The following is a 15737-nucleotide window of genomic DNA, read 5'->3' as shown; positions in this document are numbered from 1 at the left end:
GTGGGAGTCCATATGCTAGGCCTTTGGTAGTAGGGTTCCCAACTTTGGTTGGATGAATTTCTGGAGGTCTCATCACATGACATTATCTTTAATTAATGTTAATCTTTAATTCCTGGAGACTCCAGGACAATCCTGGAGGGTTGGAAACACTATTTGGTAGTTGCCATAATGACCTTCTGAATTCAGTCTAAAGGGAAGGACCTCAGCCATTTTAGAGCATTTCTGTTCACCCATGCATCTTCTGCAAAAAGGTACAGGAATATGTAGTGATAAAATGTATCATTTGCTGCAGAGAGGTGTAACAGAATGAGTATGACTGCTCTCCCCTTATCTATGAACAGCAGGAGCTCCTCCAGCAGAACAAAAAGTGCTGTCTCATGCCCTGACTGAGACGAATCCAGGATATTGGCTGTTTTTTTGCTAGTCTCTCATTTAACTGGCTTACAAAAGGGAAGTTAGATGCTGGGCAGTAATTTGCACAGTCTCTAGTATTGAATAATGGAATCTTTAGAATTGATTAGTTTATTGCATATGTCCAGGAATGGGGGGGATGTTTGTTAAATGTCCATACCTCATTTTAGAGGGGGAAAATCTCTGTTAGTAGGTCAGAGTCCCAGATGTTCCATACTCCCTTGCTCCCAAACAGATGTTGCTCGTGCTTCACAGAGCTTCTCATTTCTTCATTCTCCATTGGTAACAGCTAGAACCCATGAAAACTGGTAAAGACTTCTGTGAAGAGTCTCCTTTAGGTTAGATAAGAATGAATGGAGTGAATCTGTGGCAGTCAGGGGATGTTACAGGGCACTGAAAGTGCATTTGACAGCCGTAGAGAAACATGCTGAGGGCTAAATGTGAGATTTGAGAGAAGATGGGACTTTGGGTGGGGGGGGGAGGCAGGGAGACATTAGGTAAACACGGTTATGTATTTGTGCCACAGTTGTAGGAATGGGCAGTCACGTCTCCATTAACCCCTCTCTTCTTACTGTTTATTACCTTTTTCATTATAGGTTTGGTATTGCATTGGAGGTCATACCATTGTGTTTTTATTATCAAGTGGGAGGGAAAACACATATTTGATACATTACATTTAAATATTACCAGACTTTGTATTTTTAGTTCGGAAATCCAAATATATTTTTATTTTATGGAAGTAATTTTTCATTGCTCCAGTGATGTTGGATTAAGTGCATAAAAATCCCCTTGACTAAAATCAGATAAACACTGGTGTGTGGGAGGGAGGTCAAAACTGTTTCACTGGCTTGGTGCCTGATTTTAGCTTAACCTTCTTCAGTCCTTGTAAATTCTATGATCTCTCTGCCTGTTTGCCACTTAATCTAACCCCTCTCATTTTGCAACTTATTTATATCCCTCTATTATTTTTTTTTAAACAAATCCTTTGACGTGACATCTTTGTCATGTGCTCCCTTGTGATAAGAGAAACTCAGTCTTATATGTCAGAGACTATTTCCTGTGTTTGAACTATGAATAGGTGCTTCCTCACACTTTAAATTAGGACAATAGGTCATATATATACTGTAAAACTTTCAAACCTGAGTGCATAAAGTTTGACTCCTACATTATATTTAGACACTGAGATAAGAGTGGCTTTATTTCAAAGGTGCTGAGCACCTGCAACTTCCATTGAGAATAGGAGTCAAACTTTAGGCACTAAGGTTTGAAGATTTTGGCCTAGGATCATAGAAGTTAAAAATGAGAGAAAATTATTAAATCATCAAATTAATTTTCTTGCAACTGCAGCATATAGTCCTATGCTAGAGAATGTGAGCTGTTAAATTGATACTACACTTGCTGTTTACATAGAAGACCAAAAGGAAGTGACGTGTCAATGTGCATATACCAGAGCCTGTCTAGAACAGAAGAATTTATTGTAAACTTGTGTGGATGCTACTTGCTACTGTACTGTCTGCTTAAAAATTCACTTATCCCTTGATGCTCACAAGAAGTGTGTTTAGTGTAACATTAAAATCCTTGTCATTCCACCATCCTTTGTACTTCCCCATATGCCACTTATTTATGTATTTCATTAGACTGTAATCTCTATTATTGTGTACTATCCAGTGTTCAGTTCTGTCCTAAATATAAAGGGAAGGGTAACAACTTTTATGTATGCAGTAATATCAAATCCCTCCTGGCCAGAGGTACAGAATCCCTTACCTGTAAGGGATTAATCAGTTCAATTAACCTAGTTGGCACCTGACCAGAAGGACCAAAGGGGAAAGAAGATACTTTCAAATCTGGGAGTGGCGGGAAGTTTTGTTTGTGCTCTTTGTTTTGTTCCCTCTCGGGACAAAGAGAGAGACCAAGCAGGTAACCCAGCTCCTACTGAAATGATGCACCTAAAATTACAGAAATGGTAAGTAATAGCAAGGAAATGCACTAGATTATCTTTTGTTTTAGCTTGTGAATTTTCCCTGTGCTAAGAGGGAGATTTATTCCTATTTTGTAACTTTGAAGTTGAGCCTAGAGGGGAATCCTCTGTGTTTTTTTTAAATCTTTTTATTACCCTGTAAAATTACCTTCCATCCTGATTTTACAGAGGTGCTTCTTTTACTTTTTTCTTTATTATAAAGTTCTCCTTTTAAGAACCTGATTGGCTTTTAGTGTCTTAAAAACCCAAGGGTAGGGTCTGGTCTGTCCTCACTTTGTTAACTTATTGGTTGGTATATTATTCTCAAGCCTCTCCAGGAAAGGGGGTGAAAGGGCTTGGGGGGGGGGGGGAGATAGGGCTCCAAGTGGCCCCTCCCTGAATGTTTGTTTAAATCACTTGGTGGTGGCAGCAATACCATCCAAGGAAAGGAATTTGTGCCTTGGGGAAGTTTTAATCTAAGCTGGTGGAATATAAACTTAGGGGGTCTTTCATGTGGGTCCCTACATCTGTAACCCAGAGTTCAGAGTGGGGCGGGAACCCTGACAAGTGCATTGTTGAGGCTAAAGAAATAGTGTATGTCAGGGTTACCACTCTTATGAAGAATCTAAACAGCTGAGATCATTACTGAGAGGTAGGAGCTTTTTGTCTCAAGGGGAGTATTTAGGATACTAGTTGATATTTAACTTAGCTGGAGAGACGCAATATTAGGATTCAGATACTTTTGTCTGTTTGGTTGAATTGAAAAGATATGTAAGGTTTTGGTGTGTTGTCTGTGCATTGCATATTTAGTTTTTTTAAAACTCCACTGTAACCTTGTAAACCTTTTAAAAAATTATTTAAAGCTTTACCTACTACATATATGCAATAATAGGTAAATGTTGGTACAACAAAAGTCAGTACTGCTAGGTTTGCTGTACCGTGTATTGCTGCTTTAATTCAACTGTACACAAGATCAGTGAATGGAAAAAATTTAAATGCAATACAACTTTGATTATCCTAATATAAACATGGAGAAGTGAATTTTTTGACTACTGATCACCTTTTCCATATAACAGATGTCAGGTGACATAATAGCTGGGAGCTTGGGATCAATGTGGTCTTACTGTAAGAAATTATTTATCTCAAGAGTACATATCTACTTCACTGTACAGATTAATATGTTGCTATAAGTGTCAAATGATGGTAGCCAACATACTTAGAGGCTTAAAAGCACCTCATTGTGCTGGCATAAGATTGGATGGTTTTAAGGTGGAGTCAGTGGGTGAGTCTTTCAAAAGCACTTAGCATTGGTTTAACTCTGATCTCATTACAGCCAATGGTAAAAACTCTCACTGACTTCAGTGAAAGCAGAGTTGGGCCAATGCTGATTGCTTTAGAATATCCGTCCCAATAAGATCAATTCAAGATTGCTTCCACTTGGAAACCAGAGGTTTGATCACATGTTTTCTCAATATATTTAGCAAGAGCTTTCAGAATGCAAAGTTGTCATCAGCAAAAAAGCTCCATGTAATAATCCTGTTCAGAAAAAAAAAAACATGCAACAGCACAGTGGTTCTCAACCAGGGGTATGTTTATACCTGGGGGTACTCAGTGGTCTTCCAGGGGGTATATCAACTCAACTAGATATTTGCCTAGTTTTACAACAGGCTACATAAAAAGCACTAGTGAAGTGAGTACAAACTAAAATTTCATATGACAATGACTTGTTTGTACTGTTCTATATACTATACACTGAAAAATTAATTTTTTTATAAGTATGTGGTAAAAATGAGACAGTAAGCAATTTTTCAGTAATAGCATGCTGAGACACTTGTGGGTGTTTTTTTTTTTTTTTTTTTTTTTAAATGTCTGATTTTGTAAGCAAGTAGTTTTTTAAGTGAGGTGAAACTTGGGGGTATGCAAGTCAAATCAGACTCCTGAAAGGAGTACAGTAGTCTGAAAAGGTTGAGAGCCATTGCAGTAGCATGTCTGTAGTTAGGACTAAATACAAAAGAACAAAATATTAAAAGTGTTAGCAGGTTAAGAGATGCTAGACAAAATCTGGGGAAATCAGTTTCTAGGCAAGATTGACTTTAAACTAAGCCTAAATTGCATAGAAAGTAACTTTTTTTTCCCCCCTTTCATTTGCCGTGAAACTGTCTAGATTGTGTCATGTCAAAATGAAAGATGATTCAGTGAAAACATTTAAAATATGTCTGAGGCAAAGGGGATTGCTCCTAGGGAGCCATATAGATGTTCTCTTTAGACCACAGCCACTCTTGCTATTCAGGTTTTATGTGATTCTTTGGTATTGGAACAAGGAGAGAGAAGATTAGCCAGGATTGATTTTTCTATATGCCAGCAAGAGGTCTTTGGACAAACTGGAGCACATGTTCTAAATTGTTCCAGTCAAGATCTCAAATGTAGGTTTGCAGCAGCACATCAGGGTGCATTATACTGTATTAAAAAGGGATAATTCAATGTAATGCAGTAAAAATATGTATTTTAATTAGGGCTGTCAAGGAATTAAATAAATTGCAATTAATCGCACTCTTAATAATAGAATGCCATTTATTTAAATATTTTTGGATGTTTTCTACATTTTCAAATATATTGATTTCAATTACAACACAGAACAAAGTGTACAGTGCTCTTTATAATTTTTATTACAAATATTTGCACTGTAAAACGTAAGAAATATTTTTCAATTCACCTAATACAAGTACTGCAATGCAATCTCTCTTTGGCCTGGTCTACACTACGAGTTTAGGGCGAATTTAGCAGCATTAAATCGAATTAACCCTGCACCCGTCCACACAATGAAGCCATTTTTGTTGACATAAAGGGCTCTTAAAATCGATTTCTGTACTCCTCCCCGACAAGGGGAGTAGCGCTGAAATCGACATTGCCGGTTCGAATTAGGGTTAGAGTGGACGCAATTCGACGGTATTGGTCTCCGGGAGCTATCCCACAGTGCATCATTGTGACCACTCTGGACAGCAATCTGAACTCGATGCATGGGCCAGGTAGACAGGAAAAGCCCTGTGAACTTTTGAATTTCATTTCCTGTTTCCCCAGCATGCATAGCTGATCAGCACAGGTAACCATGCAGCACTCATCAGCACAGGTGACCATGCAGTCCCAGAATCAAAAAAGAGCTCCAACATGGACCGTATGGGAGGTACTGGATCTGATCACTGTATGAGGAGACGAATCTGTGCTATCAGAACTCCATTCCAAAAGATGGAATGCCAAAACATTTAAAAAAATCTCCAAGGCCGTGATGGACAGATTATAGGCTGAGCAAGTGGAGAATGGTGGTTCACTCTACTTCCCTGTAAGCCAACCGCCCTCCCTTCCCCTCCCCTCTTTGATCTCTGCTTGCAGAGGCAATAAAGTCAGTGTTTCAAATTCATGCATTCTTTATTACTTCGTCACACAAATGGGGGGATAACTGCCAAGGTAGCCCGGGAGGGGTGGGGGAGGAGGGAAGCAACGGGTGGGCTTGTTGTACGGGCACCTCCTAGAATGGCATGCAGCTCATCATTTCTGGGGGATGTCTGGGGCTCTGACCCGGAGCAGCAGCTTGCATCTGTGGTTCTTTAGTAGGCTTGCCTGATATTCTAGGCAGCACTGAATATCCATTGGACAAAACTTAAGGAAGAGAATGACCTGGGGAGTCATTCCCATTTTTGTCTAGGCGCCCCCGACCGACCTCACGGAGTCCGGCCAGGAGCACCCATGACAGCAGCAGATGGTACAGTATGACTGGTAACAGTCTTTGCTAACTTGCAAAGGCAAGGAGCTGCAGCTGCTGGTGTGTAGCACTGGAGTACCGCATCTGCCAGTAGCATCCAGTAGACGTACGGTGACAGTGGAAAAAAGGCTGAACGGGCTCCATGCTTGCCGTGCTATGGCGTCTGCTCAGGCAATCCAGGGAAAAGAGCGCAAAATGATTGTCTGCCGTTGCTTTCATGGAGGGGGGGTTGACGGAGGACATTTACCCATAACCACCCGTGACAAATTTTTGGCCCCATCAGGCATTGGGAGCTCAACCCAGAATTCCAATGGGCAGTGGGGACTGCGGGAACTGTGGGATAGCTACCACAGTGCACCGCTCCGAAAGTCGACGCTTGCCATGGTTCTATGGACGCACACCGCCGAATTAATGTGCTTAGTGTGGATGCATGCACTCGACTTTATACAATCTGTTCCTAAAAATCGACTTCTGTAAAATCAGAGTAATTTCGTAGTGTAGACATACCTTTATCATAAAAGTTGAACTTACAAATGTAAAATTATGTACAAAAAATAACTGCACTCAAAAATAAAACCATGTAAAACTTTAAAGCCTACAAGTCCCCTCTGTCCCACTTCTTGGTCAGTTAATTGCTCAGACAAACCAGTTTGTTTACACTTGCAGGAGATAATGCTGCCCACTTATTATTTACAATGTCATCTGAAAAGGAGAACAGGTATTTGCATGGCACTGTTGTAGCTGGCATTGCAAGATATTTACGTGCTAAAGATTCATATGTCCCTTCAACCATCATTCCAGAGGACATGCATCCATGCTGATGATGGGTTCTGCTCGATAACGATCCAAAGTAGTGCGGACCGATGCGTGTTCATTTTCATCATCTGACTCAGATGCAACCAGCAGAAGGCTGATTTTTTTTTTTTTTTTCCTCCCCCCTTTGGTGGTTGAGGTTCTGTAGTTTCTGCATCGGAGTGTTGCTCTTTTAAGACTTCTGAAAGCGTGCTCCACACCTCGTCCCTTTCAGGTTTTTTGGAAGGCACTTCAGATTTTTAAACCTTGGGTCAAATGCTGTAGCCATCTTTAGAAATCTCACATTGGTACTTTCTTTGTGTTTTGTCAAAACTGCAGTGAAAGTGTTCTTAAAATGAACAACATGAGCTGGGTCATCGTCCAAGACTGCTATAACATGAAATATATGGCAGAATGCAGGTAAAACAGAGCAGGAGACATACAATTTCCCCCAAGGAGTTCAGTCACAAATTTAATTAATGCATTTTTTTTTAAACAAGCATAATCAGCATGGAAGCATGCCCTCTGGAATGGTGGCCAAAGCATGAAGGGGCATACGAATGTTTAGCATATCCGGCACGTAAATACCTTGCAATGCTGGCTAAAAAAGTGCCATGCGAATGCTTGTTCTCACTTTCAGGTGACATTGTAAATAAGAAGCAGGCAGCATTATCTCCAATAAATGTAAAGAAACTTGTTTGTCTTAACGATTGGCTGAACAAGAAGTAGACTGAGTGGACTTACAGACTCTAAAGTTTTACACTGTTTTGTTTTGAGTGCAGTTATGTAACAAATAACTTCTACATTTGTAAATTGCAGTTTCACGATAAAGAGATTGCACTACAGTACTTATATGAGGTGAATTGAAAAATACTTTTTCTTTTGTTTGCCATTTTTACAGTGTAAATATTTGTAATAAATATAAAATGAGTACTGTACACTTTGCTTTCTGTGTTGTAATTGAAATGTATTAAAAACATCCAAAAATATTTAATTTCAATTGGTAGTCGAGGGTTTAACAGTTTAATTAAAACTGTGATTAATCGTGATTTATTTTTTGAGTTAATCGCGTGAGTTAACTGCGATTAATTGACAGCCCTAATTTTAATCATTATATCTAATGACAAATTAAATCACTAAAGAGTTTTGTAAAGTCTCTTAAATATAATAGTCAAATAAGTAAGAAACAGAGTTAACAACATTTTGACAGTGATGTAGAATAAGGCAAAGGAAATGAAGTGCATGACCATATGGCAAAGACTTTCAGAGTTGTCTAAAGTCTGATATTTATTTTTCTTCATTGTTGTTAATTTCTGTTACTTCACAACCATGAATGTCTCCAGGCTTTGTTACATTTCTTTTGTCTTAATCCTATAGTCACCTTGAGACTGAACCTCTTGCTGATGTTTATCAGTAAAGTGGCAACTCTCCATGCGTGAAGAAACACCATCTCGATTCAAAGGGCCTCATCCTGTGAGGTGCTGAGCTCCCTGAATTCCCAGTGAATTCACCACCTTTCACGTTTGCATGACTGAACCTTAATTTGTAAATTCTACACATTTTCCCCCCTCCCGCCCCGCTTTTATACTCACTCTCTTGTCCAGCTGCTCTTCTGTCTTCTCTTTTCTGTAAAATAGTTTCCATGAGCTACCAACAAATAAATAAACCCTTGTCATCTGTGTTGTCCACATCTTGGGGGTGGAGACAAGAGAAGCTTATTAGAGGAAAATACTAACTAATTCTCTTACCAGATAAAATACTTTCAGCTTTTACCTCACTAATTCTCAGGACCTTCTTGATCTTGCTAGTTACTTTGTGCAACTCCTATAGAACTTCCTTGGCTCATGTGAACATAGCTGACTCACTCTTCCTCTCACAGACTTCTTGGTGTCAACATACTCCGTGCAGATAGCTCTGTTTAAGAGTTCTGAGTGCCAAAAACATGGGCCTAATTGCATGTGAAGCTGACACTGTTTGGAATTCCCGAGTGTGCCGCCAGCTTCTTGCTTTGACACACATTCTAGGAATTTCTTTATATTTTTTTAATAAATCTGACATTCCTTGTATACATAATACGCTTCCAAACAGAGAGAGAGTATGGTATCATTTCAACTAACCTATAGGTTTTAAATGTAGGACTTGTCTGTTCCTTGTCCTTTTGTGAATATATGCAGCTTCTGGTGCATATCCTAGCAAATGTAACAATCAGGTTTGTCTCTAAATAGAATGCAAACATTGCACTGGCAGTGTAACAGGTTGAAACGTTCTTTCCCTTTATAAATGTAGATCACTACTTCAATCAGATCCCCACCTGAGATTATAATGTTTTTAGGGGATTGGAAATGGGATATGGAGCTTTCCCTTTTTGATCATTGGCTCAGATATGATCCAGGTCAGTAGCAAATGACGGTCATGTTTGGTGATCTCAGTCTCCACTTGCGACATTATGGAAAACTCTGCTTGGCAGTCTCAGCAAAGAGGCTATGGATGAATTAGCACCAAGACTAAAGTGACCTGGTTTTCAGTGGTGGTTCATTGCATTGCTGAATGGAGACACATTGTTATCTATTGTTACAGTGTCAGGTGAGTGTTAAGGCTAGCTGCTGCTGTATTGGTATTCAGTTTCCAGAGCTGAGCTGATGTTTCTGACTAAATTGATTTAAAGCAGTTGTATTTGGTAGTTTGAAATAAATCAATGGCAATATAAGCTTTTAAGGAATATCACAAATTTTAAAACAGCCACTTTCTTAAACACTTATGCTTTGTGCCAGGCTATAGTCTCAGGATTTGGATAATATATTCAAAACATCCTTCCTGTAGCCTAAGAGATGCTGCAAGTGATGCTGTTGCTGCAATGTTAAATTTAGAACTGCACTTTCTTGCACCAGGTGATGGAATTTTACTGCCAATCTTGTGAGACAGCCATGTGCCGGGAATGTACAGAGGGAGAACATGCAGAACACCCCACTGTACCTCTCAAGGATGTGGTAGAACAACACAAGGCTTCACTACAAGTCCAGCTGGATGCGGTCAACAAAAGGTACACAAGTTATTCTGGCTCCGCCATGACATACTGCTGTGCATTAGGTGATTGGTCAAGCTATTATTGAAACTGCTGTCTTAATCAGTTCACACTGCCCCTTGTGGAACTGCTAGGTCATCCAACAGGACCCCCTGACTTGTTTTCCTTTACAATGTGGTTTTGATTAACATTTTTGAATATTAATATTTTAGCAATTTTTTTAAATGAACTTGGTCATTATGAAGGTGATGGACCAAATACACTCGATTCCCCTGATCACAGAGTAGGAAGCTGCTTATACAAGCTTCTATATACAGCTCTGAATGTTTACCTCACTGTTCCAGTCCTGGATCCCTTGAGGAGAGATGAAGCATAATAATCCTGCTCAGTTGTATGGTGTGTGACTCATTTAGTTGAACTAAGATTGTAAGAAAAAATACTTTTAAAAGTCCCAGTTCTTAAGGAAGATGGAAAAAGTCTGAGTCTTATGGGTAGAGCACTGGCCTGGAACTCAAGAGAACTGGGTTCAGTTCCCAGCATAACTACAAACTTCCTGTGTTACATTGGGCAACTGTGCATCAGTCCTCCCACCTGTAAAATGGGAGTAATACTTACCTGCCTCACAGAGATGTGGTTGGTTGTGAGGATAAAAATCTATTAATGACTGTGATGCACTCCAATACAATAGAACCTCAGATATGAACTGACCGGCCAACCACATACCTTGTTTGGAACCAGACGTATGCAATCAGACAGCAGCAGAGACCGACCACTTCCCCAACCCCCCCAAAAAAAGGCAAATACAGTATAGTGCTGTGTTAAATGTAAACTACCAAAAAAAAAAAAAGGAAAGCTTTTAAAACTTGACAAGATGAGGAAACTGTTACTGTGCTTGTTTAACTTAAATTAATATGGTTAAAAGCAGCATTTTTCTTCAGCAGAGTAAAGTTTCAAAGCTGTATTAAGTCAGAAGTTTACAGCTGAACACTGAAAGAACAACCACAATGTTTCATTCATATTTACAAACATTTCAAAGTTAAGAAGAACCTCCATTCCTGAGGTGTTTCTAATTCTGAGGTTCTTCTGTACTACAGAGAAGAGGATTAAAAAAATAGCTAGGTATCTTCTGCATGGTAGAGGCCAGGTCTTGTTTATGCAGCCTAAGGTACATACCTTCCAAGGAGGGGGCGTAGAATGCTGGGGAGAAAAATATTTGGTATGCGCATTTAGACGCAGAACATGTGAATGATACTTGATCTTTAAAAATATATTAGAACTTTTTGGGAAATAGTGAAAGATGTGGGAAAGTTCCAATTTCCCCCTTCCCCACCCTTACAGAAGCATGAATGACTGTCTATCCTTAAAAGTCCTCCCTGGTGGAACTCCATTAGGTTCAATGGAGTTCCACCAGAGAGGATTTTGGCCCTAGAATGTCATTGATAATGCACCAATCTTTTGGTTTCGTTTTAAAAAGGTTAAACGACTATACTGTAAGTAGGGTTGCCAGGAGCAGCACCAGGGTTTTTGGCGCCCTAGGTGCCGGTCCTTCCGCGCTCCAGGTCATTGTCGGCAATTCTGTGGTAGGGGGGAGGGAGGTCCTTCTGCGCTCCTGGTCTTTGGGGCACTTCGGCGGTGGGTACCGGAGCGAGTGAAGGAACCACCGCAGAATTGCCGCCGAAGACTCAGAGCGCAGAAGGACCCCGCTGCCGCCGAATTGCTGCCAAGGGCAGTAAAATGCTGCCCCCCCCAAATCCTGGTTGCCTAAATGGAAGCTCCGGCCCTGAGGGTTGCCAACCTTCCAGGATTGTCCTGGAATCTCCAGGAATTAAAGATGACTCTTTAATGTCATGTAATGAAACCTCAGGAATACATCCAACCCAAATTGTCAACTCTAACTGTAATAAAAGGAGCAGAATTCTGTTGTTGAAAAATACTGCCTTTAAAAACCACATGGGAATGGGATTGTTTCATCACAGAATTTTAGGGACAAGACAATGTTTTTTGAGATGCCAATTGTAATTTATTTCCTCCACAGACTTCCAGAGATAGATTCTGCACTTCACTTCATATCTGAAATTATACGTCAGTTAGCCAACCAAAAGGCTAGCATTGTAGATGACATTCATTCCACTTTTGATGAACTACAGAAGACTTTAAATGTGCGAAAGAGTGTGTTGCTGATGGAACTGGAAGTGAATTATGGCCTTAAACACAAAGTAAGAGATGTGTTCTTTTTCCAGTGACCGTTATTAATTTAATAAGCCAATTCTTATAAGGGTGCATGATGCCAACAGGTCAAATAATTGTCCAGCTTTGCTGAAAGGAGGACAGGAGACACTGGATGTGGTTTAATGAGGCTGCAACTTTATTCTTAACTGTCTGGGAATACCCATCAGGTAAAAGCATACCGTGCAGGTAATTCCATGATCATTTCAATTTATACCCAGGGGCTTCTATCAGCCCACCCTCTGCTGGAACCTTACTCTCTCTTCTGCTCCCGCTCCACGAATGAGGGTTAAGGTAGGCTATAAAAGAAGTGGGGTGTTGGCTCCCTGTTGTGTCATTCATAAGAGCCCTAACCCCCCATTTCTGCTCTTAACAAATACCTCCTTTAAATCCTTTACCAGTCCATTTTATCTGATCACTGTATCCCTTCCTTATAGAGTAGCACCCCATGTGAGCATAATGAGTTGCAACATCATAGTTTAACTCCTGTACTGTGTTCACTCCCAGCTAACTTCCCCCTCCCACTCCCCCCAACCCACTGTGGGGAAGGCAAACACCCCATCCCCCCGGCACGCACACACATACTTTGCCTAGGCCAATCTGGCAGTGAAGGAAGTATTCCTTCCCAGCCCCCCTCCCCCCCCCCCCCCCCCCCCGAAAAAAACAATTAGCGCAGTGTTCACAGTGAATCCTGACCAAACCTGGTATTTTGCCACTTCCATGGGTAGGAAGGTGGGTACTGCTCCACCTGGTCCCGGTAAAAGAGGACTTCTCCTACTCAGCGTGTACTTATATAATTTCCCCTCTCCTCTGGTCAATGGGGGGGAATGGGTCCGTGTCTTCACACTGACCTGCTTTGAGGCTGCAAAATCACTCTATCTCTTTCTGTCGCTCAAAGACGTACATACCTTTCTCCAGCAAGCTAGACAATGGCCCTCCACCACTTAGTGTGCAATGCAGCCATTATGTCTGATATCACATTTTCTTTAGTTTGGAAAGTATCCTCAAAGCATATATTATCATACTTTCCTTTAAAGGTACACTTTCAGGTCATTTTAGATTTTTGTAAAATCTAGGGGGGTTTTGTATAAGCAAACACTAGAGGAAATGTTTTAATGAATTTTATTTTAAAACAGTGACTAGAAACCGTTTACTTTGAAATACTTCAGGGAAGGATTATTCATGTTAAACCCAAATATTCCAGCATCCTGCTAAAGTACAGTGTGAATATTAAAAATGAAATTGACTACAAGTACACTATAAACAAAAGTGAATTGACCAGTATATTGCAGTTATCCAAGCTGACAGGCATATTTCTTTTTAAATATTTGAAATATGTTATACATGTGAGGTTGAATATTTTCCTTCTGTGTAATGACAGAAAAAATATTTGGAATATAATGATTTTAAGCAATAGCTGCAAATTGGTTTTCTCCATAGTTGTGGATTATTCCTCTTACTGTGCAGCAAGTTACAGCCACATGTGGCTCCTAGTCAGATTGGGACTGATCGTTAGCAATAATATCTGTTTAGCTCAGTATGTCCTAGAATAAAGGATAGATAGAAAAAAATGTGTGGAGTTTTTTGTAGGTAAGTAAAGAATTTTAAGATCACAAAATGCTTTGTAATTACGTTGCTGCCTGTTCATATCAATAGCAAATATTCCTGAATTTTGTGCAGTGGGTGGGGAACAGCAGTAAACTATGTAAAATTCCTGGACAAAATACTTTAAAGTGAAGTTAAGATTAATGTACATGTCAATAATTTAAAGGTAAAAATTCTTAAAAGAAGATGGTATAGTAGGTATAAAGTCAGGCTAATTCTAAATTTAGATTAGATGTACAAGGAGCTGTAACATTTGTAAATATAAACATTCACATCAATGGTAGACAAATTACCTTAATTCTGCCCCGTAGAGATGCCAGCCTGCTCAGTCTGATCTTTGTGCACATTTTCAATATTTCAACCATAATTTTTCTTACATTTTCACTACAATATATCAAAAAGTTGGACTTTTTGTATTTGAGTAAAACCCTCTATTTTTAGGGTGTCATAATTCAGGAATCCTTTTCCAGTTCATTTCAAATTTGTAAACTATAATATTTCTACCTTTGTTTCCAGAGCTCACTTACCAATTCTGAGGTTGATATGACTTTGTGGATCTTAGAGCGAGGGCTAAAATTGAGTGTATAATGGATACTCTGTTGCAACCTTAAGTATGAAGTGGCTACTTAAAATCCACCAAAATTTCAGGCTACCTTCCCTGCCCACCCCAGCAATTCTTCCCACTATCCTGTTAGCCCCCACCTTCCTGACTGTTGAAAACTGGGGAGTAGACTTCTCTCCCTGGTTCCTGATCGAGCAGGGGTGGGCAAACTTTTTGGCCCAAGGGCCACATCTGGGTATGGAAATTGTATGGCGGGCCATGAATGCTCACAAAATTGGGGGTTGGGGTGAGGGCTCTGGGGTGGGCCCAGAAATGAGTTCAGGGTGCGGGAGGGGGCTCTGGGCTGGGGCAGAGGTTGGGTGTGAGGGCTCTGGCTGAGGGTACAGGCTCTGGGATGGAGCTGGGGATGAGGGGTTGGAGGTGCAGGAAGGTGCTCTGGGTGGGGACCAAGGGGTTTGGAGGACGGGAGGGGGATCGGGGCTGGGACAGGGAGTCAGGGCATGGGAGGGAGTCAGGGGTGCAGGCTCCAGGTGGCACTTATTCATAGATTCATAGATTATAGGACTGGAAGGGACCTCGAGAGGTCATAGAGTCCAGTCCCCTGCCCGCATGGCAGGACCAAATACTGTCTAGACCATCCCTGATAGACATTTATCTAACCTACTCTTAAATATCTCCAGAGACGGAGATTCCACAACCTCCCTAGGCAATTTGTTCCAGTGTTTAACCACCCTGACAGTTAGGAACTTTTTCCTAATGTCCAACCTAGACCTCCCTTGCTGCAGTTTAAACCCATTGTTTCTGGTTCTATCCTTAGAGGCTAAGGTGAACAAGTTCTCTCCCTCCTCCTTATGACACCCTATTAGATACCTGAAAACTGCTATCATGTCCCCTCTCAGTCTTCTCTTTTCCAAACTAAACAAACCCAGTTCTTTCAGCCTTCCTTCATAGGTCATGTTCTCAAGACCTTTAATCATTCTTGTTGCTCTTCTTTGGACCCTTTCCAATTTCTCCACATCTTTTTTAAAATGCGGCGCCCAGAACTGGACACAATACTCCAGCTGAGGCCTAACCAGAGCAGAGTAGAGCGGAAGAATGACTTCTCGTGTCTTGCTCACAACACACCTGTTAATGCATCCCAGAATCATGTTTGCTTTTTTTGCAACAGCATCACACTGTTGACTCATATTTAGCTTGTGGTCCACTATAACCCCTAGATCCCTTTCTGACGTACTCCTTCCTAGACAGTCTTTTCCCATTCTGTATGTGTGAAATTGATTTTTCCTTCCTAAGTGGAGCACTTTGCATTTGTCTTTGTTAAACTTCATCCTGTTTAACTCAGACCATTTCTCCAATTTGTCCAGATCATTTTGAATTATGACCCTGTCCTCCAAAGTAGTTGCAA

General features: G+C 40.5%; 1 protein-coding gene across 7 annotated transcripts in view; it reads left to right on the top strand.

Annotated features, from left to right (window-relative positions):
- The window catches only part of TRIM2 (tripartite motif containing 2), a 110874-nt gene that overhangs the window by 63502 nt on the left and 31635 nt on the right, over positions 1-15737 (top strand). For all 7 annotated transcript variants that reach the window (XM_054029040.1, XM_054029039.1, XM_054029036.1 and 4 more), the window contains 2 exons: positions 9806-9957; positions 11975-12155. In XM_054029040.1, coding sequence (XP_053885015.1) covers positions 9806-9957; positions 11975-12155 — 333 coding nt within the window. The remainder of the gene's footprint in view (positions 1-9805; positions 9958-11974; positions 12156-15737) is intronic.

This window comes from Malaclemys terrapin, chromosome 5 (assembly GCF_027887155.1).
Source record: "Malaclemys terrapin pileata isolate rMalTer1 chromosome 5, rMalTer1.hap1, whole genome shotgun sequence".
Classification (NCBI taxonomy): domain Eukaryota; kingdom Metazoa; phylum Chordata; order Testudines; family Emydidae; genus Malaclemys; species Malaclemys terrapin.
The sequence above is the reverse complement of the archived record's forward strand: the minus strand, read 5'-3'. Positions and strand labels throughout refer to the sequence as shown.